The sequence below is a fragment of the Acinonyx jubatus genome, chromosome D3 (assembly GCF_027475565.1).
Source record: "Acinonyx jubatus isolate Ajub_Pintada_27869175 chromosome D3, VMU_Ajub_asm_v1.0, whole genome shotgun sequence".
NCBI lineage: Eukaryota > Metazoa > Chordata > Mammalia > Carnivora > Felidae > Acinonyx > Acinonyx jubatus.
In genome coordinates, this window is record NC_069392.1 from 22,696,191 (window position 1) to 22,722,040 (window position 25,850).

At 43.3% G+C, this 25,850-nt stretch overlaps 1 protein-coding gene across 9 annotated transcripts in view; it reads right to left on the reverse strand.

The window, feature by feature from the left end:
- The window catches only part of NF2 (NF2, moesin-ezrin-radixin like (MERLIN) tumor suppressor), an 80,142-nt gene that overhangs the window by 23,192 nt on the left and 31,100 nt on the right, over positions 1-25,850 (reverse strand). For 4 of the 9 annotated variants that reach the window (XM_027050884.2, XM_027050882.2, XM_027050883.2 and 1 more), the window contains exons 4-11: positions 24,955-25,038; positions 16,508-16,576; positions 15,581-15,663; positions 13,648-13,723; positions 8,960-9,094; positions 5,823-5,897; positions 2,976-3,089; positions 344-466 (exon numbers count right to left, since the gene is read on the reverse strand). In XM_027050884.2, coding sequence (XP_026906685.1) covers positions 344-466; positions 2,976-3,089; positions 5,823-5,897; positions 8,960-9,094; positions 13,648-13,723; positions 15,581-15,663; positions 16,508-16,576; positions 24,955-25,038 — 759 coding nt within the window. Of the gene's footprint in view, positions 1-343; positions 467-2,975; positions 3,090-5,822; positions 8,814-8,959; positions 9,095-13,647; positions 13,724-15,580; positions 15,664-16,507; positions 16,577-24,954; positions 25,039-25,850 lie in introns of those variants that run through there. The other 5 variants (XM_027050886.2, XM_053206706.1, XM_027050885.2 and 2 more) reach the window with 4 other exon arrangements.

The window sequence follows — 25,850 nt, forward strand, 5'->3', positions numbered from 1 at the left end:
GTGCTAGTGGCATCTAGTGGGTAGGGGTCAGGGACACTGCTAACCGTCCTATGAGGCACAGGACAACTTTCATCACAGAGGGTGATCTGACCCCCGGGCAGGCAGAGAGGCCCTGCTTTAAAGGCACCCCGGGGAAAGTGGGGCTTGGCCACACATGATCTCCTGCCAACATGGGTGGAAAGAAAAGGCACCGTTTTTGTTTTTGTTTTGTTTTTGTTTTTTTTTAGCTGAAATGTCAAAGCAAATGTTACTTATCTGTGGTCCTCAGGAGGCCTACCTAATTCCCAAAACCCAAGGGAATCCCCGTGTAGCCTCCTGGGACCCAGACTCCCCCAGAAATCACCAGTGCTTCGTTGGCCATTGTTGCTTCTTCTTTCATCTGCAGCAGCCTCCTCTCCAACTCATCCCTCGTGCGCTCAGCCTCCTCCCTCATCTGCTTCTCTCGAGCAAGGCGCTGCCGCTCCATCTGGGGGGTGGAGGGAGAACGAGAGTCATGGGGCTCACGACCTACACTGCCACAAGGGTCCTAGAACGCCCAGTGTCCGGAGATGCCCAGGGAGACCCTCTTCGTCCCTTTACTTTAGAGGTTGGCAGTGTCACTCTTGTCACCTACCACCCTCTGTCCTTCAAAACCAGCTGGAGAATCAAAAGCTGTGTCCCTTGAAAAACCATCTAGGGGTGAGGGAACAAACAAAACAACAAAAAAGCCAGCCCTGCCAAGTCCACCTGGATCGAAGGAGGCATTCTTACACACTGTGTGCTGAAATGGCTACCCTGCCGATATCCCTTTTTGTTGGAAGACCTCACGTGGCTCTGCCCAGCAGCAGACAGGATGCAATGCAGATTCCTTCTCCCTGAGATGGAGCCCCAGAAACAGACAGCTTTCTTCTGGTTGGACGAGCCACCTCACCATTTCTCACCCACACGACCCCTCCCACATCTCTAATTTCATCCACAATCACTCCTGCCTCTGACCCACAGAGAAGATGGAATCGTGTAGTTCACACATTGTGTTTCACAGGGGGAAGCCACAGCCCCATGGCACAGGCTCCCAGCCTCACGCAGAGGCAGCTCCCGGCCAGGCCTGCAACAGGAGGGAGCTGAGCAGGGAACACGGCCCCCTGTCCTTAAGGCACTGGTACAAAGCTGCCGCCACCTCCCATGCCTTCTGGATCACTGTGTTAATTGGGCCACATGCAGAGCTTAATAAGGGGAACAAGCACAGGACAAGTGCTATTCTCTGTGATCCTAGGGTATTAACTGAGTTCAGAAAGCAGAAGCCAGAAGTGACCACTGCACTATTTTCTTCCTTAAATAGAGCACATTTAATTACTTCTTGCTTCAATTTTCTCCCAAACCCAAGATTTTTAAGATTGCTGCCTTTTTTAATACTGAGCCAAAAAAAAAAAAAAAAAAAAAGGCATTGGGCCTCGAAGGAATAATGCAAAGACAAGCAATAAAATACTGTAAATTCTTCTCTAATTTTTCCCTTGCAGGTCAGTGAAAAGCTTGGCCAGTTTGTTCTCTAATTTCCACTGCATTACAAATTTCCATTAGGTGGATTACTGTATCTCTATTATTCTCCCCTTGACAAAAGCCAAGGCAACCACCTTCCATTCCCAGCACTGCACTTCCCCCTAGACCTCCACCCGATAATAAGGGACCTCTTGTTTGCAAGGTGGTTTAAGTTCACAAAGGCTTTCAGGTGCAATGTGTCCTTTGATCTGAGACAGAGAAGGCATACCATTAGCTCCACTTAACAGATGAGAAAACTGAGATCTGAAAGATAAGTCATCTACTAATGTTATATACTAACTTTCACATCTGGTTCCAAGGTCAGTGTCTATACTACTGGGCCATGGAGCCCGGCCTGCAGGTGCCAGGCCCCTGCCTCTGCTGTTCCACAGGCAGTGCAGGTGTGGGGTGTATGCACGCTTTTCTCTGCCACAATCTCGAGGCCTACACACTCATTGCCGTCTTCAGATCTCTCACTTCTAAGCTTCGCTCAGCTGAAAAGAGGTCAAAGAAGGCTCTTCTTGAAGTTGCCACTTAGACCGTGCTGGCTCAGGAGCATTTCTTTGTCCAACAAAACCCATTCCACCAGCCTGGCCGCCAAAGCATCCCATGCTGAGTATGCCATCTCAGCAAAGAGATGGGAGCCCTAAAAGCATGCTGGATCAAACTGGGCATTTCATTGTAAATCTCAGGGCAGGGAGCCAGCCTCGCCAGAGTACCCACATCAGAGAGCTGCGCACAGACTAATGATTACTGCTCCGAGCCTGTGAGTCCTGCGGGCAGCTGACTGCAGCTGCTGCTACTCTGTCTAGGAGTTAGTCCAAAGCCACAGTGGATATTCTCAGCAGCGAGGCTCAGATTAGTTGTGTGGATTTCGGTGAGCCGAGATAGTTTATGAGTAGAAAATAATGATGCGGACTGTCCAGTCTGCTGATAAGCTCTCCTGGCACCTCCCACCACAGGCAATATGCCGCCTGGGCTGACCCGTGGTGGGGAAGTGTGGCCGAAGTCTAATTAGCATTCCCGCGGTAAGCATGAGATGCTGTCATGCATTCTATCACCTTCTAATTAGAAAAGGACAAGGCTGGGCAAAGGAGACCGGCAGGCAAAAAAAAAAAAAAAAAAAAGCGAGTTAGCTAGGTGGATGGATGGATGGATGGATGGACAGACAGACAGACCCAGGCTTGACTATCTCTTCCCAAACCTGCATTACTCCCACTTCACTTAAGTGGGGAAATAACTAGAGATGTTTCTTTTGTATATGCTTTCAGAATTTATTCCTCATTTCCAGAGCAGACACCACACCAGCTGGGCATTGGCCAGTAAAGATCCAACAGGGATAAAATAAGAGAAGGTATGTCCATTGCCAAATGACAGCTGTCAGCCTATGACTGCTCCTTACCTCCCAAGCCAAGACCAAGAAGCAGTGACAACAGTGGTTCAGACATGGTCTTTCTCACCTGTTTTCTAGCCTTCTCCTCCCTGGCCTGGGCTTTCATCTGCTGAACTTCCAAAGAATCAGCCTTCCTTCTCCTCATAAAAAGGTCATGGTTCCCAATACAGAGCTGGAGAATCTGTGGCCATGGAAGCAGGAAAAATGTTAAACCCCCAAATGTACTTCACTGCCTACCAGCTTACCAGGGCTACAGCATCTTTGTCTAAGGGCTCTTGGGGGCAGCAGGAAACCTAAAGAGCAAAGCACAGAGTGAAACAGCAAGGCCTTCCCTGCTAATGGCCTCCAGGGCTCTTGGCTCTGGAGACAGGCCTCCAGTACGCCAGGGGGCAAAAGTCACAGGTGAAGGGAGGTGCGTCTTCTGGATGCATCTTATTCTCCTAGGATGTGGCACTATAGGGGCACCTGGGTGGCTCAGCTGGTTAAGTGTCCAACTCTTGGTTTCAGCTCAGGTCATGATCTCATGAATCAAGTGATCAAGCCCTGTATCAGGCTCTGTGCTGACAGTGCTGAGTCTGCTTGGGATTCTCTCTGCCCCTCTCTCTAAATAAGTAAATAAATAGATAAATAAATAAATAAATAAGAATTTAAGATGTGGCACTACAGATGAGGGAGGATAGGAAATTTCATTTAATAGGGATAACAGGTTATTCACGTGAAAAAACTATAAGCTGAGGGCAGCTGGCTGGCTCAGTAGGTGGAGCATGCTACTCTTGATCTTGGGGTCATGAGTTCGAGCCCCATGTTAGGTGTAGAGATTACTTTAAAAACCAAACAAAAAAAAACAACAAAAAACAAAAAACACAAGAAGCTGAAGAAGCTGGATCCCTCCTTTACACCACACACAAAATCAACACCAGAAGGATTAAAGACTTAAATACGAAGATTGAACCCTTGAAATCTCTAGAAAAGAATATAGAAGAATATCTTTTTTTTAAGTTTATTTATTTTGAGAGAGAGAGAACCGCAAGCAGGCCCCATGCTGTCAGCACAGAGCCCAACACAGGGCTAGAACTCAGGAACCGTGAGATCATGACCTGAGCCGAAATCAAGCCTAGAAGAATATCTTTATGATCAGAGGATAAGGAAAGATGTCAAACAAAACACAAAGAGCACAAATGATTAAGGAAAAGATGTATACATTTGTCTGTGTCAAAATCCAGCATTCTTTGTTTGTTAAGACATTAAAAAGGAGGAAAAATAAGCCACAAGCTGAGAAATGATATAATCAATAAAGAATACAAACAACCCAGAGAAAAATGGCCAAAGGACATGAAATAAGTATTTGACAAAAGAGACGAAAAGCCTGGCCAAAAAATATACAAAAAGATGTTCAACTTCATTAGTAAATATAAAGATGCTCATTTATATAATACTGAGAAACCATTTCATATGCACAACATATGTCAAACAAATTTTAAAGGCTGATATTATAAGTGCAGAAGACATAACGCAAAAGGAAGTCACACCCACTGCACTGCATCTGTAAATTAATTCATCTCCTTTGGAAAACAACATGGCTTAATCTTGAATTTGGACATACACTACAGCCCTGCACTTGTACTCTTAAGTAGATACTCTCTAGAGAAACTATTGCCCATGTGCAGCAGGAGGCAGGTACGAGAATGTTCCTAACAGCTTTGTTAAAATGGCAGAGAAGTAGAAAGCACTTCACTATTCACTAATAGGAAAATGACATATATATGGGGGCGGGGAGAGAGGGGGAGGGAGACATATATATGTATCATTGTGTGGATATATGTATATATGTGTACATTTATCTGTACACAATGGAATACTATACAGCAGTGGAAATAAAGGGATCATCTCTTTAAGCATCAAACATAGACACATCTCAGAAAATAATGTACAAAAAAAGTGATAAAAGAGCATAGACAGTTGACAGCACTTATGTCAAAAGTACACAAAACTTAATAGTACATTCATTTTTCTGTATAGGAAATAAAGTTCTGAGGAAAAGCGAGCGAATAATGAGCACCCAGCTCAGAATGGTGATTACCCTCAGGGAGGAGGATGGGGGAAACCAGCAGGGTGCTAACATGGGGGGGTTTAATAGTATCGGAGTGTGTGGTTTCTTAAAGCTGGGTAGTGGGTGTGTAGTTTTTTTTTTTAATGTTTATTTATTTTTGAGAGAGAGCACAGCAGGGGAAGGGTATAGAGAGAGGGGGACAGAGGATCCAAAGCTGGCTCTGCACTGACAGCAGTGAGCCCGATGTGGGGGTTTTGAACTCATGAACTGTGAGATCATGATCTAAGCCACTGAGCCACCCAGACACCAACTGAGCCACCCAGACACCCCACATAGCTATTTATTTTTGTCACTCTTTATATTTTATTTTTTTTAATGTTTATTTTTGAGAGAAAGAAAGAGACAGAGTGTGAGCCAGAGAGGGGCAGAGAGACAGGGAGACACAGAATCCAAAGCAGGCTCCAGGCTCCAGGCTCCAAGCTGTCAGCACAGAGCCCAACATGGGGCTCGAACTCACGAACTGCGAGATCACAACCTGAGCCAAAGTCGTACGCTTAACTGACTGAGCCACCTAGGTGCCCCTTTTTGTCACTCTTTATACCTTCTATACACGTTATACTTATCCTTTTATATATATTAGTTACCTCCATAAAAATACTTTTTAAAAATTCCACATCACAAAATTTAGGTTTGACTTGTTAGGTTAAGCTAAAGAGAAGAGTCTTTCAAGTCTATCGGCAAAGCGTGTAGCAAGTGAGCTACCAATCATTCTACACCTCACAAGAGGTCACTCTCTCAAAAAAGGCGCTCAGTTTCTTAGAAAAACTACAGTTATTAGTAACAAAAACTAGGATCTCAACTTACCAGCTTATTAACACGAAGCTTTGAGGAGTTAAATTTAAAGACATCGATTTTCTTATCCAGTGGTTTAATAGTAAACTGAAAGAAAGAAGCAGAAAAAGTTTCAGTCTGACAACCTAAAGTGTTAGCACCAACCAGGAAATTCCACAAAAGCAGCAACCACACTGGCAAAGATCCAGCATAAGGCTGCGCCTTGTCCTGGCTTCCGGCGCCCGGGCACTAACCCACTGTGATTTAGAAGCAGCTGAGGGCATGGAGTCTGGGGCTGTGGAAGGTCAGGATCCTGGAAGGGGTGCTGTCAGCACCATCTCAGGCTTGGAAACCTGAACTATGGACCCCTGATGGGCCCGACCATGAGGCCAATGCTGGGAAGCCCACTGCAGCATCCCAGGCCCAGTTCTGCCTTCAGGAAGCTCACAACCTAGCTGGAACTAGACTCATGACTCAACTGCTACTTAAATTACATCATCTCTTAGCGCCTCATCGGGTGGCAAAAATCACAAATGTCGTGGGGATTCAGAGTAGATCTACCATAAGTAGGCGGGAACTTCAGCTGGTCATAGACAAAGAGAATATGAAAGAGGACCTAAAAGATTGGGTGGAGGGCTATTCAGGACAGGGCAAGCGACAGAAATGAGGCAGAGAGAGAAATGAGCAGACTGTGTGTGTGTGTGTGTGTGTGTGTGTGTGTGTGTGTGTGTGCGCGCGCGCGCGCGCGTTTGACGTTATTAGCTCTCTGATGACTAAGATGATATCACGGGCTCATATTGGGAGGAAGGCAGGGGTGGGCTGGGCGTGGACAGTTGGAGGGGTTTGGGTTGGGTTTGATGTGACAGCATACAGGTCGTCACCACAGGTTTCTGAACGTGGGGATTATCAGATGAAAGCTGTTAATAAAAGGAATAAAGTGCGAAGAAGAGACCGTGGTAGCAGAGGGAAACTGCTCTCGAAATCAAAGGGGAGAAAAGGATGAGTGATAAGGACAGGGTGGTAGCTAAGTAGGAGATCCCAGGGCCAAACCACAGGCAGGGAAGCATATAAAGGACAAACGGTAATTGCTGTTCTCAACCACTCCTGATTAGACCGGACAGATCCTCCATTTCAAAGAAGCACTTAAAAAATGGATATCTATTCCCGAGAAAGCCGTGCTAAGCAGATAAATACATCTGGGAAGATGTATTTTTGGGTATTTCTTTTGCATATTATACTGTCCAAGGAAGGAGGGGTTAGCATACTGAGGACAGAAAATGATCCTTTGGTTAGCTTTTGGTCAAGCTAACTTAGAAGCACTATTGCTCTTGTGTAGGCTGCTATTCGTGAATTTCTTGAGCTTATTTTTGGCTTTGAAGTCAAACCCCGGAGCCGTCAGTGGGAAACCACAAACAGTGGGGAAACCACAGGCTTTGCCAGGACGCGCACAAAGAATCAATGGATCACTTAAAATAAACCAACATTTCTGTTTTGACAGCACGGCTGTCATGCATAACTACTAAGACTACTTCCTATTATGTCAAGTCAGCTTGAGGTCCTCTTACTGCACGAAGTTATTGACATGATGGAACATGATGGTGCCCTGCCCCCGGAGAGGGTATATTAGAGTTTATTGTGTCAGGCTATACTAGGGGAGACTTTAATCCTTGGGTTCTGTGAAGAACGAGTGTTTTGGGAGCCTTTAGCACACAAATGTGTGGATATGCAGTAAACAGACTTTATGAAATTAGAGATGAAAAACTACCGTGCCATAGCATACCTACTACTTTAAGTCATGTGGGGCTTTCAATTTAAGTATTTTAAAAAAGCAATAGTTAAATGCTCCTTTTCTGAGCTACTTAACAAAAAATTTCAGAGCCAGAATGTTTTGAATTAAGAAGCTCAATCTGTCTCATCAAGCATGGCCGAGTAGATCTCAACCACATATTGGAAACCAGGAGCCTGGTGTTCCCTTTCTCAAGTTGCTACAAGGGAAGGGAAAACAGGAAATCTGCTCAGGGTGGGGGCTCTGCAGGCAGCCAACACGAGCCATCACTGTTCCTCATTCCACACTCAGCGTCCCAGCTGTGTGTCACCGAGTACCATCCAGGCCTACTGCCCTCTGCCCAGTACCCTGTGCTCTCAGGACTCCTACTCAGCGCCCTGCATCGGAAAAGTGCGCCCAGGGCTATGGCTTTGGTGAACATGGAGCTCAGCCCCTGCTATTCCCTTCACCAATCACCAAGTCGCCTGATCCCTCCACATCTTCACTTCCTGATGTGACACAGATACCCCAAACCCGGCCCCTACTCTTGCAGCATGTTCTTAGGAGGAGAAATCAGAGTTGGGCTGAGAGCGCTTATGAAAGCAGAAAAGCACCAGATCATTATCACGTGTGTCATCAGTCCCTTGTGCTACAGGCCTGTCTCACAGCAGTCCGGTCCTTGCTGGACTGTAACTTCCCTGAAGGTCGAGACTGGCTTTTCTACATCTTTGTTTCCCCTACAAAAACTAACACAAAGCAGATGCTTGATAATTCCTTTAAAATTAACAGAGAACAAACGAGTGAATGAACAAACCTAAGATTACAGTGTTTGGGAAAGATCACCATCCGGTATAGGAACATCTGACTTCTAACTTAGAGTGCTCAGCCAAGTTATTCAGACTTAATTATTTTTGAATTCTCATAAGCAGTTAGCCTGATATTCTTATTTATATCCTCACAGAGAGACAGAAAGAGATACACATACGTATATATACATGTGGGGATAAATACTTAGACAGATATCCCCACCCTACGTATCAAGCACTAGACACCGAGAGAGGGTTTAATGTATACCACATTGAAAAACACAAACAGAATTTCTCACCAGAAATGGAAAGGCAAGTAATAAGACAAGGTTACTTTCTGGTTGGTTTACTGCTCTTTGGGGTTTAGTCTTGACAAGTTGAGCTTCCCAGCCTCTTGTTGGTCAGCAGGGGGGGTTTAGTGATGCTACTCGAAAATAGGATGCCAATACTGCTCTGTAAACAGGAAACAGCAACCAAGAACCCAAAACCTGGGGAGTAAAGGATTTTACTGATAACAAGGAGAAGTCCAGGGAGGAGGAGAGATGGGGACAGGCTGGCAGCTGGGCTGCTGGCATGTCTGCATGCGGGGCCTGTCCTACCTCCTTGTCGCTGTACGAGATGTTTCTGATTTCATTCCACGGGAAGGAGATCTTGGGGGTCAGCCTGTTCTCAGGGTCATAGATGTGAAGCCCCAGAGCATCCACTCCAAGCAGCAACTCTGTACCCTTTTTATTCTGTGGAGTCAACAAAGATCAGCCACCATCAGCTCCAGCAGACGTGTGAGATTTTATTCAACTTCCCAAAGAACCTGGCACATGCTGTTACATCTGACGAGTTCCAACAGGTCCCAACAGAAGTCACAGCTGCTGTGTAACCCAGGGGGCTCCAGCTTCCTGATTTGGGGCAGGCAGAGGCAAAATACCATCCTCATGACTCAGTGTCCCCCAGAGGGATCACTGGGGGCTTCTGTCACTGGCTTGATGGCTAAAGTAGCAGCAATCTAAGCACTGTTACCTCCAATTAAATACAGTAGTCACCCCACACCCACCCCTTATCTGTGGTTTTGCTTTCCACAGTTTCAGTTACCCCAGTCTAGAAGCAGATGATCCTCCTTCTGAACTACTGTCAGGTCAACAGGAGCCTAACGCTACATCATAACACCTACGTGATCCACCTCACTTCATCTCATCATGCAGACATTTAAGCCTCTCGCATCATCACCAGAAGGGTGAGCACAGTACAATAAGATGTTCTGAGAGAGAACACATTCACATAACTTTTATTATAGTATATTGTTATAACTGTTCTTTTTTATTGTTAGTGTTGTTAATCTCTTACACCTTGAGCCTAATTTATAAGTTAAAATTATCATAGGTATGTCTATACAAGAAAAAAATATAGTATAGATAGGGTTTGGTACTATCCATGGTTTTAGGCATCCACAGGGGCTTTTGGAAAAGTACTCCTATGGATAACGGGGAACTACTATAACCAGGTTATCACAGAGGTAGAATAAAAACCCATAGGATTAAACATTAAAAGAAAAGGTAGGGGGCGCCTGGGTGGCTCAGTCGGTTGAGCATCCGACTTTGGCTCAGGTCATGATCTCACGGTCTGTGAGTTCGAGCCCTGCGTTGGGCTCTGTGCTGACAGCTCAGAGCCTGCAGCCTGCTTGGGATTCTGTGTCTTCCTCTTTCTCTGCCCCTCCCCTGCTCATGCTCTGTCTCTCTCTGTCAAAAATAAATAAACATTAAAAAAAAAAATTTAAAGAAAGAAAAGGTAGTTGTACTACCAGAAAGAAAATTCTAAGTGCTAGGATCAAATGGTTTTATTTTATGTTAAAATGTAGTCTCAACATGATAAAGCAAATATAGTCAAATGTTATAGAATCTAGACAGTGGGTATCTATGGGTATTTGTTATAAAATTTTTTCAATTTTCTTATATGTCTGAAAATTTTTATAATAGAACACTGGAAAAAATACTCCAAAGTGAACTGTATATAAATTATACCTCAATAAAGCTGTTTGACAATGTGATGGTACATATGTTGGTTGGCAGGCAGAGCAGACAGAAGGCAAATGTCCTGGGCCTCCATGTCACTGACCCAGCAGTGGGCCTGGGGTTACATCTTCAGGCTACAGATCCATCCACCTGTGCTGTGTGGTCTGGCCCTTGTGTGGTAGTGGAAGGAAGCTCCCTGCACAAGGACCTAAAGCACCTGACCCCTTGCTGACAAGAAGGAAATTGAACCAGACTCAAAGGCAGGAAAACAGATCTGCAAAGTGAGAAGGTGCTCGGACTGTGATGAGAAGGACCAATCTAGCAGCAGGTGTCAGATGGACAAGTGAGCTCTCCAAGATAAATCTTTTTACTCCTTCTAACACCCCAAAGTCAGGAGCTGTCACTAAACCAGGAGAGAGATCCCTCGTCTGCAAAGCTCTTAAAACTACTACATTAACACAGTGAGGCTTTGTACTTTTAAGAGCTGTAGTACATTCTGGAAAACGAGATACTTCATTATATTTGTGACTTTTTTTTTTAGGTTTATTTTTGAGATAGAGATAGCGCACACACATGAGCAGGGGAGGGGTGGTGGGGGGTGGCGGACAGAGGATCCAAAGAGAGCTCCGTGCTGATAGCAGAGATGCAGGGCTCGAACTTATGAACCATGAGATCATGACCTAAACTGAAGCCAGATGCTCAACCAACTGAACCACACAGGTGCCCCTGTGACTATTTCCTTTAAATTAAATTAAATTAAAAAAAAAAAAAAAAGGATTCTACCCTCTGCTTCCTATCATGATGCCAACATTCCTAGGGAAAAAACAGAGAGGTGCGACTCAAGCAGTCCCTTTTAAATTGTTTTAAGCACATATCTTCCTTAGTTGATGGTGAAATTACAAAAACTTGGACACAAATGATACTAAAATATCCATTAGCTTTGTCTACTGCATTATACAAAACATATACACATACAAAATAGTGTATTTTGGTCTGATTGCTACAGAAATATTCCCGGGCACCTGGGTGGCTCAGTGGATTAAGCATCTGACTTTGGCTCAGGTCATGATCTCACAGTTCATGACTTTGAGTCCTGCATTGGGTGAGCTCGAGCCCCACTCTGGGTGAGCCCTGCTTCTCTCTCACCTTTCTCTCAATGCTGCTGGTGGGATTCTCTCTCTCTCCCCTCTCTCTCTCCGCCCCTCACTCACTTACACTCTCTCTCTCTCAAAAAAAAAAAAGAGAGAAGAGAAAAAGAAAAAAGAAATATTCCCTAATGAGAAACTGGTTTTTAAGGATTGTAAAACACTACTTTTCTAGAATCTAGATGGTAGGCATATGGGGCAAGAGGAAAGATGTTGCCAAAACCACAGAAATGTGTTAAATTAGTCTGACCTTAAAGAAACCAGACAATTGGGGCACTTGGGTAGCGCAGTGGGTTAGGCATCTGACTCTTGACCTTGGCTCAGGTCATGATCTCACAGCTCATGAGTTCAAGCCCCACAGTGGGCTCTGTACTGATGGTACAGAGCCTGCTTGGCGTTCCGTCTCTCCTCCCTGTGCCCCGCCTCCCCGTTGCTTGCACACACACAATCACTCTCTCTCTCTCTCTCAATAAATAAAATTAAAAATTAAAAAAAGAAAGAAACAAGACAGTTAGCAAATACAAATTAATAAAACTTTAGAAAATAACCTCGGGGCACCCGGCTGGCTCAGTCAGGAGAGCATGTGACTCCTGAGCCCAGGATAGTGAGTTCAAGCCTCATGTTGGGTGTAGAGCTTACTTAAAAAAATATATATATAGGGTGCCTAGGTGGCTCAGTTGGTTAAGTGTCAGGCTCTTGACTTCGGCTCACGTCATGATCTCACAGTTCATAAGTTCAATTCCCACATCGAGCTCTGCACTGACAGCACAGAGCCTGTTTGGGATTCTCTCTCTCTCCCTCTCTCTCATGTGCTCTGTTTCTCTCTCTCTCTCAAAATAAATAAACTTAAAAAAGAAAAAGAAAATAACCTTTTGCATGATTATAGAAAATCTTTTAGGTACTTGTTTGCTATACGAAATAACATAACTTGTCAGTGTAATTTTATGTAATGAAATCCATTAAAAATCGGTATTTAGAAAACAAATCAGGTAGAAAGCTATCCTAAATTACTTAAAGATTTTATTTTTAAGTACTCTCTGTGCCCAATGTGGGGCTCAAACTCACAACCCCAAGATCAAGAGCCACATGCTCTGCTGACTGAGCCAGCCAGGCCACCCCATATCCTAAATTACTTAAAATGTAATACAATTTACCCAAATTTCATGTAAAATTTATAAGAACCCTGAAAAGGAAAGCAAACCATAACTCCAATAAGGGACACCTAAGTGGCTTAGTCAGTTAAGGGCTCTTGATTTCAGCTCAGGTCATGATCTTGCGGTTCATGAGTTCAAGCCCGTCAAGCCCCTCGTTGAGTTGTTGAGTCGAGTCTCGGGATTCTCTGTCCCAGTCTGCCTGCTCCTCCCCTGCTTGCATTCGCTCACGCTCTTGCTCTCTCTCTCACTCTCTCTCTCAAAAGGAATAAATACAGATTTAAAAAAACACCATAACTATAATAATAAAGGTGGACCACTGTGGATGGTTATTTTAACATCTACTTATCTGTAGCTTGGAACCAGCAATGGAATACTAGAGCCAATCGCATGAATTCCTTTGAAAGGAGCTCCTAGATGCTGCACCAGCAGCAGAACCTTGGGAGAAAGATGCTCAAGAGGCCCACCCAGCTAGGACTGAAAACAAAAGCCTCTGGTGCAGAAGCAGTGGGTTCCCAGGGGACAGCAGTGGGACTATTAACGGTCTGAAGAGAAAACCAATTAGCCTGCTAGAGAGAACAAGAGTCCCACCCAAACAAATCAGTAATCTATAAAAGCAGCTTTACTCTCCTAGTGCCTTGGGGGAAGAAAGTATTTACAGGTGCTCCCTGTGGGCCAGATCTCACAGAGCCAGAAATAATCAAACATTACACTCAGAGCATTCAAACAGGTTTCTGCTGAGCAGAGCCCAGGACCAGGCCCAAGTCCCCGGGGGCTCAACTGACACTTAACTACGGAGGATCTAATTGAAGTCCAGAAATAGAAAATGAGGCTATAAGACCCTCTCCTCTTCCTCTTCCCTTCTCCTCCAGTGAACCATTAAAGAGTCTGCTATCCTGGAATAAGGAAGTAACCCATTTTCGAAAGCAGTCTGCCCCTGATTCAGCCTCTGTTTATGCACAGGGAAGTCAAAGAGGATTCAACACACCCGGATTGCAAAGTAGTTCACACCGTACATCTCCAGGTCCTGAGCTATCTTCAAATATTCCATTTCAGCTTCATCCCTGTGAAGAGAATGAAAGACACTGTCACCGGAACTAAGTGAGAAAACGGAGGGCGGGCACACGCCACCCTGAGCATTGGAACCTGCCAGAAGATGTCAGCCAGAGCAGATACCAGCAAGGCTCTTCCCAGCCCTGAGTCTATTAAACGCACCGAGGTCAAGCAGAATTTCCCGGCCTCATAAAAGCCAGAGAACAGATTCATTACAGTGTCTCTTGGCTTCAATTTCACGCTTTGCCCTTGATAAATAATGATACCCGTCTCAAGGAATTCAAGAAAAGCATGTGGTATGTTATCTTCTTCCCTCAAATGGATTTGGATATGCAAATTTGATTTAAGTTGTTGCTTTATCTGGTTGTGAACTTTTTTCACCTACAAGGTTTTGGTATTGAAACAATTCTCTCGGCAACCTACCGGAGAGCTACCTTCCTGATTTTATTTCTGTGGGTGTTGTCAGAGATTAGGTCAAGAGCTATCGGGGCTGTAAAACCCAACCCAGGTCACCTACTTCTAAACTAGGAGTCAGATTAAGATCTTAAAGCAATGACTTGCAGGAAACTCCCAAATAGGTACGATATTGAAATATTTTAACTAGGTCTCCCTATGACCTTGACTCTTCCCTCTCTCCAATCTCAAAATGCTCTCAAATGGAATTTTAAAAATTCAACCTGAGAGAACACACAGTGTTGGCAAGCACGTGGAACAACTAGAAACACACACACTGCTGATGTAAACTGGTACAAACAATTACCTTGGAAAATCGTTTGATGTCATTTGTAATAGCGGAAAACCAAGAGACAGCCCAACATACCCAACATCCACCAATAGTGCAATGGGGAATTCATGCTTTACTAACATAGTGGAGTTCTGCACAGCAATGAAAATGAAACTGTTACTGCTATTACACACCACAAACCAATTCTCACCATATGATTCTGGGTAAAAGAAGTGAGACACAAAAAATAGGGACTCTCCGATCGCATGTAAGTAAAATTTAAAACATGCACTGCTACTCCATCGTTAGGAGAGTGGTTAGCTGTGGGGAGGAAGGATGGGGAGTGATAGTGGGGGGGGGGGTGGTCACGTGCTATCTCATCACCTGGTATTACACGGTGTTTTCACTTTCTGGTAATTCATTGAGTGGTACGTTTAAGACTTGTCCACTTTTCAGTATACATGGTATTAAAAAAAGAGCACGCTAGGAAGTTGATTTGAAGAGGACAATATTTTAAAGACTAATGAAAAGATGATCAATTCCTACAGTGATCAGGGAAATGCTAACGAGTACTTAAGATACATGTCTCCTCTTTTAGATTACAAAAATTAGATTGATAAAAATGAGTGGTAGGGAGAGAAACGAGGCGGGGAGAGACGTGCACACACTGCTGGTAGGCAGGTAAACAGGTCCAGCCTTTGCGGAGGGCGATACAGCGGCACCTGTCAGAACACAAAATGCTCATATCCTTGGACTCAGCAACTCTTGCAAAGAATGTATCCTCAGAACTGCTCATATAATTATATAACAACATTAGGCTGTACATTGCAGAAAGTGAAAATCTATAGGCACTCCAAATGTCATCAGTAGGGAAATGGACACAAAAGCTACGGAATATCCATACATTATAATCCTTAACGTGAAACCTAAATTGCCAATGAGTGCAGTGGGCCTGTACATCTGGACAGGCTGTATTCATGCACTAGAAGAAGCACACACAACACTGAAGACCAGCTACTCTCAGCGCTCCCTTTTTCTATATACCTCGGTACTGCATTTTGTTCAACGAGTGTGTCCTAATTTCATAGTTCTTAAAAAAAAAAAGTCCATACAGAAATGTAAACCGATAATGAAGCAGCCTCACCTGGCTCGGCCTCGGTGCTCTGCGTACCAGGCTGTAATTCTTTCCTCCCACATTTCTGGAGTCATTTGATACAAATTTATTACCTACCAAAAAGTAGAGCAAAATAAAAAACCCACATACAAAGAAAGTTTTGGTATTGTATGCCATTTTCATAATTGTGCATCATTTTTACAAAATAGCAAAGCTATTTTTAAAAAGCCACATACAGGGAGCCAGTCACATGGCACAGAGGTGGTGCGCACAGACAAGCACCATTCAGTTTGAGTCACAACTCAGAAGGGTGCACCATTACTCAGGCGTAGGTGCGCCCCTCACCCAGCTGCCGTCCCTCTTTCCTGGGCTGCACATCCCAGAGGGAGGAGCTCAGTTGGGTCGGCCAGGGCTAAGCTGTGTGTGCTGCTGCCTCCACCTGCACAAAAGCCATCAAAGGAGCAGGGAAAGTCAGGTAAAGGTGAGAATCGGGCCTTTATTACACATAACAAATGAGTGGAGCTATAAAACCGGGAGCAGCAAAAGGGAGGGAGGGCCTGCTTCTGTGGCTAATGAACAAGATGAACACTGAGGATTAAAAACTACAATGTCCACCCCAATTCATCTCTATCCACCCTGCCCAGCTGCAAATAGCTCAGCTCCCTGGGCTGAACACACACTGCTCCACACACCTCCCTGGGAATCGCTGGTGCTCACCCACCTTGAAGGAAACAAACATTTACAGCCCTGGCAACCGCAAATGAATTCCACGAACCTTGGCTTTTTAATATTCTTAACAGAGATTCAACATTCTTTACTCATCAAGATTGATCACAAAATATTTATTTAAATGTTTTTGTCATGTACTTCCAATATTCCTTCAAGCCCCCCAGTTGGCTTTATCACAGAGCACATCTCTGCTGTGTCTTCCCAAATAGGGGATTGATTTCTTCTTACCCTTTTTGGAAGCAATTCTTCTTGGGCCAAAAATCCCCGCTTGTGAACAGAGGGGTCATAGTCACCATACTGGAAGGAGAAGAAAGGAGAGTAAGCGATTGAGATTCTAGAGACAACTGCCATTTCTGAATGGAGCCTGACTCTGTCTTATCCCCTCCCAGCTCGGGGAGCAATTCAGTTCCAATTCAGTTCTGATGCCAAGTCAAGATTTCTACCTTGCTAGTTGGTTACCCTTGAATGAAAATACAAAGCTGATTATATCTATGAACAGAGTTGTATAATCCCGTGAGGGATGGATGGGTAATGTGCTAATAAGAATGTGACATTTGTATGGAAATGTAGCCGTGTTTTCTAACCCAAAGAAAGCAGTCACTACCAAACATTAGCTTTTGAAAGGGAACAACAAAACACAACTGTGAAAGTTGTAATTAACAACGTGTGATAAGAGTCTTACCTACAAATCCTTCTAAGTGGCTGGTAATTGGAGACAATTGCTAGGTTGGGAGCTGGGAATAATGCAGGCAATAGTTCCAATACCTTTCATTCAAGGCTCTGAAAAGTGCTTTGGAGAAATCTGATGCCAAGGCTGTCATTCCCATTGTACAGACAAAGAAATGAGTAATAGGTTAACTGATTTTCTTAAAGCTGCAGAGCAAGTCATTAATGGGGCCAGAAATGCATTTTAATGTATTTACTTAGGGACAATAACTTGGAAATTTATGTTCTGATTTAAGAATGAATATCCCTTTCTTTCCAATGTTCATCAGCAACTTTAAGTTGTGTCTCATCCCATGCCTGCTAAAAAAGGCACCATGAACTGGGGTGCTTGGATGGCTCACTCAGTTAAACATCTGACTCTTGATTTCAGCTCAGGTCATGATCTCGTGGTTCATGAGTTGGAACCCCACGATGGGCTCCGTACTGACAGTGTGGAGCCTGCTTGGGATTCTCTCTCTCTCTCTCTCTCTCTCTCTCTCTCTCTCTCTCTCAAAATAAAATAAACTTTATTTTTAAAAAACACCATAAATTAATGTCTTTTAAGAATATCATCATTATCTTGCAAATAGTAGAATTGTACTGCGTTTTTTGAGCGTTTTTAAAGGAATTAATTTGTCAAATTAAACATTTAAAATATGCCAGTTTTTTGTACCCCTGTCTTCATTTAAAAAAACTTGAAGGAACCTGGCTTCTCTCGATCTCCCAAAGGCCTGAGGATGTGATGAGTGAGTAACTGGACTGAGTTTTAAGGGCACTCTCTCGGGAGGCAGCTGCAGAGCACAGGTAAGAGCCTGGCTCTGGAAGCAAGCAGCTAAAAATTCAATCCCAGCTCTTCCACTTATTAGCCGTGACCTTGGGAATTTTTGTGTCTTGGTTTTCTCATCTGTTAAATAGGGATAATAGCAGTATTTGTCTTATAGGACTTTTATGGGGATTAAATGAAATAATACCCATACAAAATTTTTTAATGTTTATATATTTTTGAAGGAGAGAGAGACAAGAGTGTGAGCAGGGGAGCGGCAGAGAGAGAGACACACACACAGAATCCAAAGCAGGCTCCAGGCTCTGTGCTGTCAGAGCCCAACTCGGGGCTTGAACTCACGAACTACGAGATCAGAACCTCAGCCTAAGTGGGATGCTTAACCAAATGAGCCACCCAGGCGCCCCACCTCTCTGATTTTTGAAGGGGTAGGATGCTAAAGCAAGCCCTGTTAGTCGCATTTGCAGACCTCTTAATGGTGCTGACCAGACTCTAAATGCCGAAGTAAGCAGATATGCAAAGTTAAAGTTGTAAATTCAGGTTCCAAAGGCTTGTAAGATTAACGACCCACATTACCATACTGAGCTCCCAGCTACTTCAGTGATCAAATATGTTACACATTTGAGCAATGCAGAGGCAGCAAAGACCCTGCTTAAAGAACTTCACCGCTGGACTAACTCCACCTACAACATTAAAGCCACCTTGATACATGTGTCTGCTCTTAAATGTCTCTTCAAAAAACAAAAGAAGAAGAAAATCCTTAAGTTGTGGCAGTTAGTGAATATAAAGGACAGTCATACCACTCCATAGATGGAGATGGCTGTTCCTCATCCTTTTATGTACGGAGGCATTCTGGTAACAAAACCAGGAGTGGATTTACTTTGAAACTAATATATATTGGGTTCAGGTCTCTCTGTACCTGTGTGGGCCTGAACTAATTTTGTACTCAAAATTTGGTATTCTAGCATTAAAAAGAAGCCCCTAAATTATATAAACTTCAGGCTCCACAAAACCTGGATCCACCCCTGATATGAACCAATTGAATTTAAATTCAAGAAGGGAATTCACCATTTAGAGGACTCTTGAGGTCAATTCTTAGGTTAAACAGAGGCTCTTTCTGGATATGAAATACTAGCCTCTGCCTATATACATGGGAAATTCGACCAAATGCTCTGAACAGGATTTCACAAAACAGATTTGGTCAATACATACACAGAATGAATAGATTCCTTACCAAAACACCGGTCACTATATTCAAGGTGGATTAAAGGCTCAAACCCATAAATGAAAATCCATAAAAATACCAGAATAAAATGTAGGACGTGTGCAGAACAACAGTTGGTGAGGCCATTCTAAAAGTCACCCAAAACATAAAAAGATTGACAAGTCTGATAGATTAAAAAAAAAAAAAAAAAAAAAGATAAAAGGTCAACACCCATAATATATGGAGCTCCTATAAATCAATTAGAAAAAGATAAACAATAGAGTAGAAAAACGGGCAAGCTGTAAACACTTGATTCACAGAGGAAAGAAATACAAATGGCCAATAAATCTATGAAAAGATTCTCAGCCCCATGGTAATCAGGAAACAAAAACTTAAAAAAAAAAAACACCTATTTTTCTGTCAGATTAGCAAAAATTTAAAAGACTGATAGCATCCACTATTGATGAGGATGTAGAAAAACAGGTATTCTCACACACTGTTCTTTTTCTTAAAAAATTTTGTAATGTTTGTTAATTTTTGAAAGAGAGTGCACGTAAGCGGGGTAGGGGCAGAGAGAGAGGACAGAGGATCCAAAGCAGGCTCTGTGCTGACAGCAGTGAGCCCAACGCAGGGCTCAAACTCCAGAACCATGAGATCGTGACCTGAACTGAAGTCAGATGTTCGACCTACTGAGTCATCCAGATGCCCCTCACACACTGTTCTTAAAAGTTAAATTAGGACAAGACTTTTGGAGGACAATTTGGCCATACATATTTAATGTTTTTTATTCTGATAGATTTATATGCCAAAAATTCACCATCTTACGCATACAATTCAGTGGTTTTTAGTATATTCAGAATGTTGTACACCCATCACCACAACCTAATTCCAGAATATTTCCATCATCCCAAAAAGAAATCCATACCCATTAGCAGTTAAGTCCTAATTTCCTCTTCCTTCTAGCCCCTAGCAACCACTAAATCTACTTTCTGTCTCTATGGATTTGCCTATTCTGGACATTTCATATAAGTGGAATCACACAATAGGCAGCCTTTTGTGTCCAGCTTCTTTCACTTGGCATTATTTAAATTTTAAAGGTTCTTATCCTTCAGCCCAGTTATGCCATTTCTTGGTATATATCCTAGTGAAAGATTGTTCATATGTGCCCAAAGAGGCATATTCAAAGATGTTCACTGCATTCGTTTAAATAATAGAAAGAAAAACAAACCTACATATCTACCAATAAAGACATATTGAAGTAATCCACAGTCCCTCCTTTTCAGGAAATACTGTTCAGTAGTTTATTTTTATTTTTTTTTAATTTTTTTTTTCAACGTTTATTTTTTTGGGGGGGGACAGAGAGAGACAGAGCATGAACGGGGGAGGGGCAAAGAAAGAGGGAGACACAGAATCGGAAACAGGCTCCAGGCTCTGAGCCATCGCCCAGAGCCTGACGCGGGGCTCAAACTCACGGACCGCAAGATCGTGACCTGGCTGAAGTCGGACGCTTAACCGACTGCGCCACCCAGGCGCCCCTACTGTTCAGTAGTTTAAAAATGAAGCGGGAAGGGGTGAGTGGGTGGCTCAGTCGGTTGAGCATCTGACTGCGGCTCAGGTCATGATCTCACAGTTCGTGAGTTCGAGCCCCACGTCACACTCTGTGCTGACAGCTCAGAGTCTGAAGGCTGCTTTGGATTCTGTTTCTCCCTCTTTCTGCCCCTCCCCTGCTGGCACTCTGCCTTTCTGTGTCTCTCAAAAATGAATAAACATTAAAAATCAGGTGGGACGAGGGGTGCCTGGGTGGCTCAGTCAGTTAAGCATCTGACTTCAGGTCATGATCTCACACCTTGTGAATTTGAGCCTCACATCAGACTCTGTGTGGACAGCTCAGAGCCTGAAGCCTGCTTCAGATTCTGTGTCTCCCTCTCTCTCTGCCCTTCCCCTGCTCATGCTCTCTCAAAAAAAAATTTTTTTAATTAAAAAAAAATGAAGTGGGACGATCTGTTCTGATAGTTTTAAGTAAAAAGGGCATGGTGTACAGGAGGTCCTCTGGGGTAGCCACCTAGAAGGGGAATTTCGGGGAAGGGGTACCCCCTCACCTGATGGGCTCCTATCACACCCATTGCTCTACAGAGGTCATTCCAATTCACAGTCCCTTTCTGCCTGTATGTGAGCTCAGACAACACTTCTCTCCTATTTACTAATCGTTGTCAACCTTCTGGGTTTGAAATGGCATGTTAGTGTTGCTTTTTTTTCTTGATTACTACTGAGATTGAACATCTTTTTCTATTTACTGACCATTCTCATGTTCTCCTCTATAAAGTATGTATGCCCTTTGTATCTATTTTTCTGCTATCTTTTTCTCATACACTCAAGAGTTCTTTATGTCAAGGATATATCTACAATTCTGCTTGTAGAAATCTACCTTAAGAGGCGGAAACTTTAAAAAAAAAAGAGGTGGAAACTTTTGCACATGTACACGAAGATTCATATAAAAGGATCTTCAGTAAAACACTATTGATAACGGAAGGGGGAAAAGAGAAACTAAACCTACCTCTCCCTTAGAAGGGGGATGGATCAATGAATTAGGTTTACTCATCAATGGCCACCATACAGCAATTAGGACCAACAAGCTACATCTACACATACAACATGATACATCTCAAAATCAATGTTGAGTGGGAAAAAACATCAATGTGTAAAAGTATAAGCCATAAAAGGGGGGCGGTGTGTGAAGGACAACATCATTTATATTCAACTTTTGCCTCTTTGACATTTTCAAGTTGGTCTCCTCCCATCCAACTGACTACTGCCCCAGGTGTGAGCCTCAGAGCCTCTCCCCAGGATGACCACCACAGCCTTCTAACAGGTCTCCCTGCTTCCAAACCTGCCTCACTCCAATATGGCCTTCACATAGCCACCAAAGGATCTATCTAAAATATAAACCCTTCACTGGCTCTGTACCACCCACACAATAAAGTCAAGACCCTTTCTGATCTGGCATCCTACAGACATACCCCTCCAGCTTGCTACTGTCAACTCTTGCTACTTTCCACCTACACTGTACATATATCCAACTCAATTGCCTTTTGGCACTCTTTTTCCCTAACTGACATCAAAGAGTACCAAGAAACGGTAAGCCTCCTCTCCCACCATCCATTTCTCTTTCTGAACACTAGGAGTCTGCAGGCCAGCACTGCAAGACTGGTAAATTACATACCACGATCTCCCAAAGTCATTTTTAATAAGAACACATTTCAAACACCAAGTTGTCAGTATAGAATCCAACAGGTGGCTTAAAACATTGCAAGATGGTTTGGTATGTCATGTGACTGGACCGAACCGAACAAAACAAAACAAAACAAAACAACAACGACAAAAAAAAAAAAAAAAAAAAAAAAAGGCCCAGACTTTCGATTCAAACATAACTCAAACTCTAACCAAGAAATATGGTTCTTGTTAACTGAACCATGTGATTAATATTTGTATTTATACTTTGAGGGTAATTGTTTCTTGATGCTGTGGAATTAGCTCTGTCTATATCATTCCAACAGCTGAAATACCATAATGAATGCATTTGTGCATAATTACATTCCATGTGTTAATGAGCCTGATTCGTTTTCCGCACCATACTTCTAAAGTTCCTTTCTGTTTCAGAAAGGTTGAGGATGAAAACAAACTGAATATGATGGAGGAAACCAGTGTGGTTTACTGAGAAGTTTGGACTAAATTAGACCCTATAAATGAATCTGGAATTTGGTGAAAGGCAGTGCGTGCTTCCCAGAGACATCTCTCACACGCTACAAGGGGAGGGCAAGAGTGGAGTGCTGAGCTAAGCGTCCCGGATGGTAGGTTTCTCATCCCGGCTCTAGTCTCCAGTTCCACTCTGCTTCAAATCTTGTCCATCAAGAAGAGGGCTATAAATTCCATTGAAAAAGAATTAACATAAAGTATTAGGACTTCAGACAAATTATTAATCCTTTCTGAGCCTTAAATTCCTCATCTGCAAACCGGGCATAATCCTCTCAAGCTGTGGCTCATGGAAAAGACTACACTGAGTATTGCACGAAATATTCGTGTGTAACACTTTGTAGAACTGTAAAACATTACAGGCATGTAAGATCCTATTAATACTGTAATCAGAGATATCTTTTTTAATATTAACCAACAGTCCTAGAAACTGGAAGCATGTGATAATAATCCTTAGTTTCTCGAATGCAGACTTGAAGCCACAGATTACCTTTATTTGTAAGATCCTGAAAATTTACACCGGAAAAAACAGTTAGAACATCCTCCTCCATATGAACCACATATGCTGTCTGTGAATCACTTTCATCTCTAAATTAGTAGGATCCAAATTAGTAGGGCTTTCCTACAGTGAAATCTGTTTAAGCAAACATCTGCTGGTTCCCTGAAAAGTTATTTTTTTCCACAGGTGGCCTTTGAATTTGTGGCCCAAAATCCATGTAAAGGAAATGTAGCCTTTGAGACTGAAGCCCTTCAAAGAGAGGTAGTGTCCTTGAGAGCTTGGGTCTCCTCTCAGCTGGAGAGAAAGCGTGCTAAAAAGGAACTCGGTTCTGGGCCAGGAAGTGCTCACATTTGATGAGAGTGACAATGACTGCTTCATCACTGTCAGGGCAATACTGATTGAAAGGACACATTTTTCCTGTTATTAATATTCTTAATCAAAGCATAAAAGGAAGCATATGTTTTAGTTGAATCAAGGCCCATTTTCTGCTTTTTTCAATTACTCATTTTTCTGGGCAGTGGAATAGGGGAGGCACAAAACACAATCCCAAAGCCATGAATTCTGCCCTTAGCTTTACCCAAGATTGTCCGAATGCCCTTGGGCAAATCGCTAAAGGGCAGATACTCGCGGCAGTGTCTGTATCTGTGACGGAGTCAACAACCCACTCCTCAGGCCTGGTGAACACTCAGCAAATATTAGCCAAGGCATCAAATGATTAAATTGATTCTGGTACTTCTGTTAGTCTGACCAACATGAACAGACTTTTTTTCCCTCTCAAATGATAGGCCAGTCATTTCCTGGCTTTGATCTGAAATTGTATTAAACTACCCCCCAAAAAAGTGGTCTAAGAAGTTAAGAGTATCTTATTAATTTTCTTAACACTACAGGGAAATGGCTTTATGGACACCTCTAACGAAAAAGGAAAATAAAAACTGAAAAGATTATGCAAAATCACAAAAGTAATGAAGATGCCCCAATTCTGGGGCCTCTTCCTACACTGCAGGGGAGGGGTGGGAAGCAGTAGGACCAAGAAAAGAAGCTATGTGATTGAAGTGGGGTATCTGAGGGACATGAAGCACTCCTGACTGACCCTGTAGTTGGTCTTATGAAAACAGAGAGGTCAAAACACAAGAGCGGTGGTCTCCTCCACCCCCCTCCCAGTCCGCAGTGATTTCTCTAGGAATGATTCACTCACAGCTCAACTGGGCTTGGGGTGCTAAACAGCCTGCAGTACCAGCCATGAGCAAAGCTAGCATGCCCATCAGGGGTGAAGGAAGTAGGGCATTCTCTAGGCTATAGCAGGGTCCCCACACACAGGGCTGCTGGTCCTCAGAGGATGAGTCTGGAATAAGGACCTGGGCCTTTCTGACCTAAATGCTATAGTTTGGCCCAAACTGGAGACAGTAAGTTCATTTTCCTTGGTTCATAAAAAGAAAGGTTGGTCTAGTGATTGCAATAAACCACATGTGCGTAATGAGATTACACAGACAATTCATCATAAGCGTACACTTAACACTTGTACACACACACACACACACACACACACACACACATTCTCACAAGATTATACAGAACCTGGGACAGTGACAGTGGTTTCCCCAGCCCAAGTCCTAAACACTTCCTTTCTGGGGAATGTGTCTCTGAAGCCTAGAAAACCTGAAGAAACAAAAGACTGGAGTGATCCTGTGACACACATTAATGCCAAGGAGGAAGGCACTTTTCTTCTTTGAGCCTACCTTGGCCTGGACGGCATAAGAAGCCAGGAGCACAGAAGCCTCGGGAGGGCAGTAGATCTTTTCATCTAAAATCTGCTTCTTTACCTGAAAGAGGCAACAAGGGAGACATGACGCTGTGTGCGTGGAAGTGAGCTGTGCAGGCTGGTCACAGCAGATGGCTGCAGGGTGTTCTAATGAGGCCTGCCAAACCAGCCTGTTAATGATTTTCTGACAAAGGGTACAATTTTTTTTATTGCTGCAGACAGGTTGGGAGTTCAGTCACTGAGAAGTTATTGGTAAGATGACTACGCATAAAAAAAAAAATGCTGAAGAGGAAAAATACTTCCATGGTTAAAACAGAGACTGATAACTGAACCGTGACAGAGGGGAGCTGTGAATTCCAGAAGTGTCAGGGGCAGCTCTGGTGGTGATTGTGGCCTTGGCCACTTGCTGAGCACACGCAGCACCAGAGGAAATGGGAGTCTACTTTAAAGTCTTAACACAAGACAAAAGTCAGCAAGGCCACTGAGTTATGACTGCAGGAAAAAAACCCATCACTTTCCAAATGCCTGCTCTAAGGAAAAAGGAAGCAATAAAGTTTGATCGATTAAACTTTTAAGCACATGTGAGGTCCAGGAAATATAATTCTTAAGCCATAATGTTGAATTAACGGATCTCATTGCATTTAATTTCTTAGAATGGTGCAGCGTGTGATGTTCCAGACATAGAGGCAAGAGAGCCTCACTGAAATAAACACAACAGGAAAGCCAACTCTCTTTTCACAGATGTCAACAGTCACCAGATTCATAAAAGTAGTAAATTTTGCCTTGCTCAGCCACGAAAACACTCCAACATTTCAATATGAGGAAAAATGAAGCTAAAGTCACAAGAGGGATGGGCACTTCTTCTAAATGCTA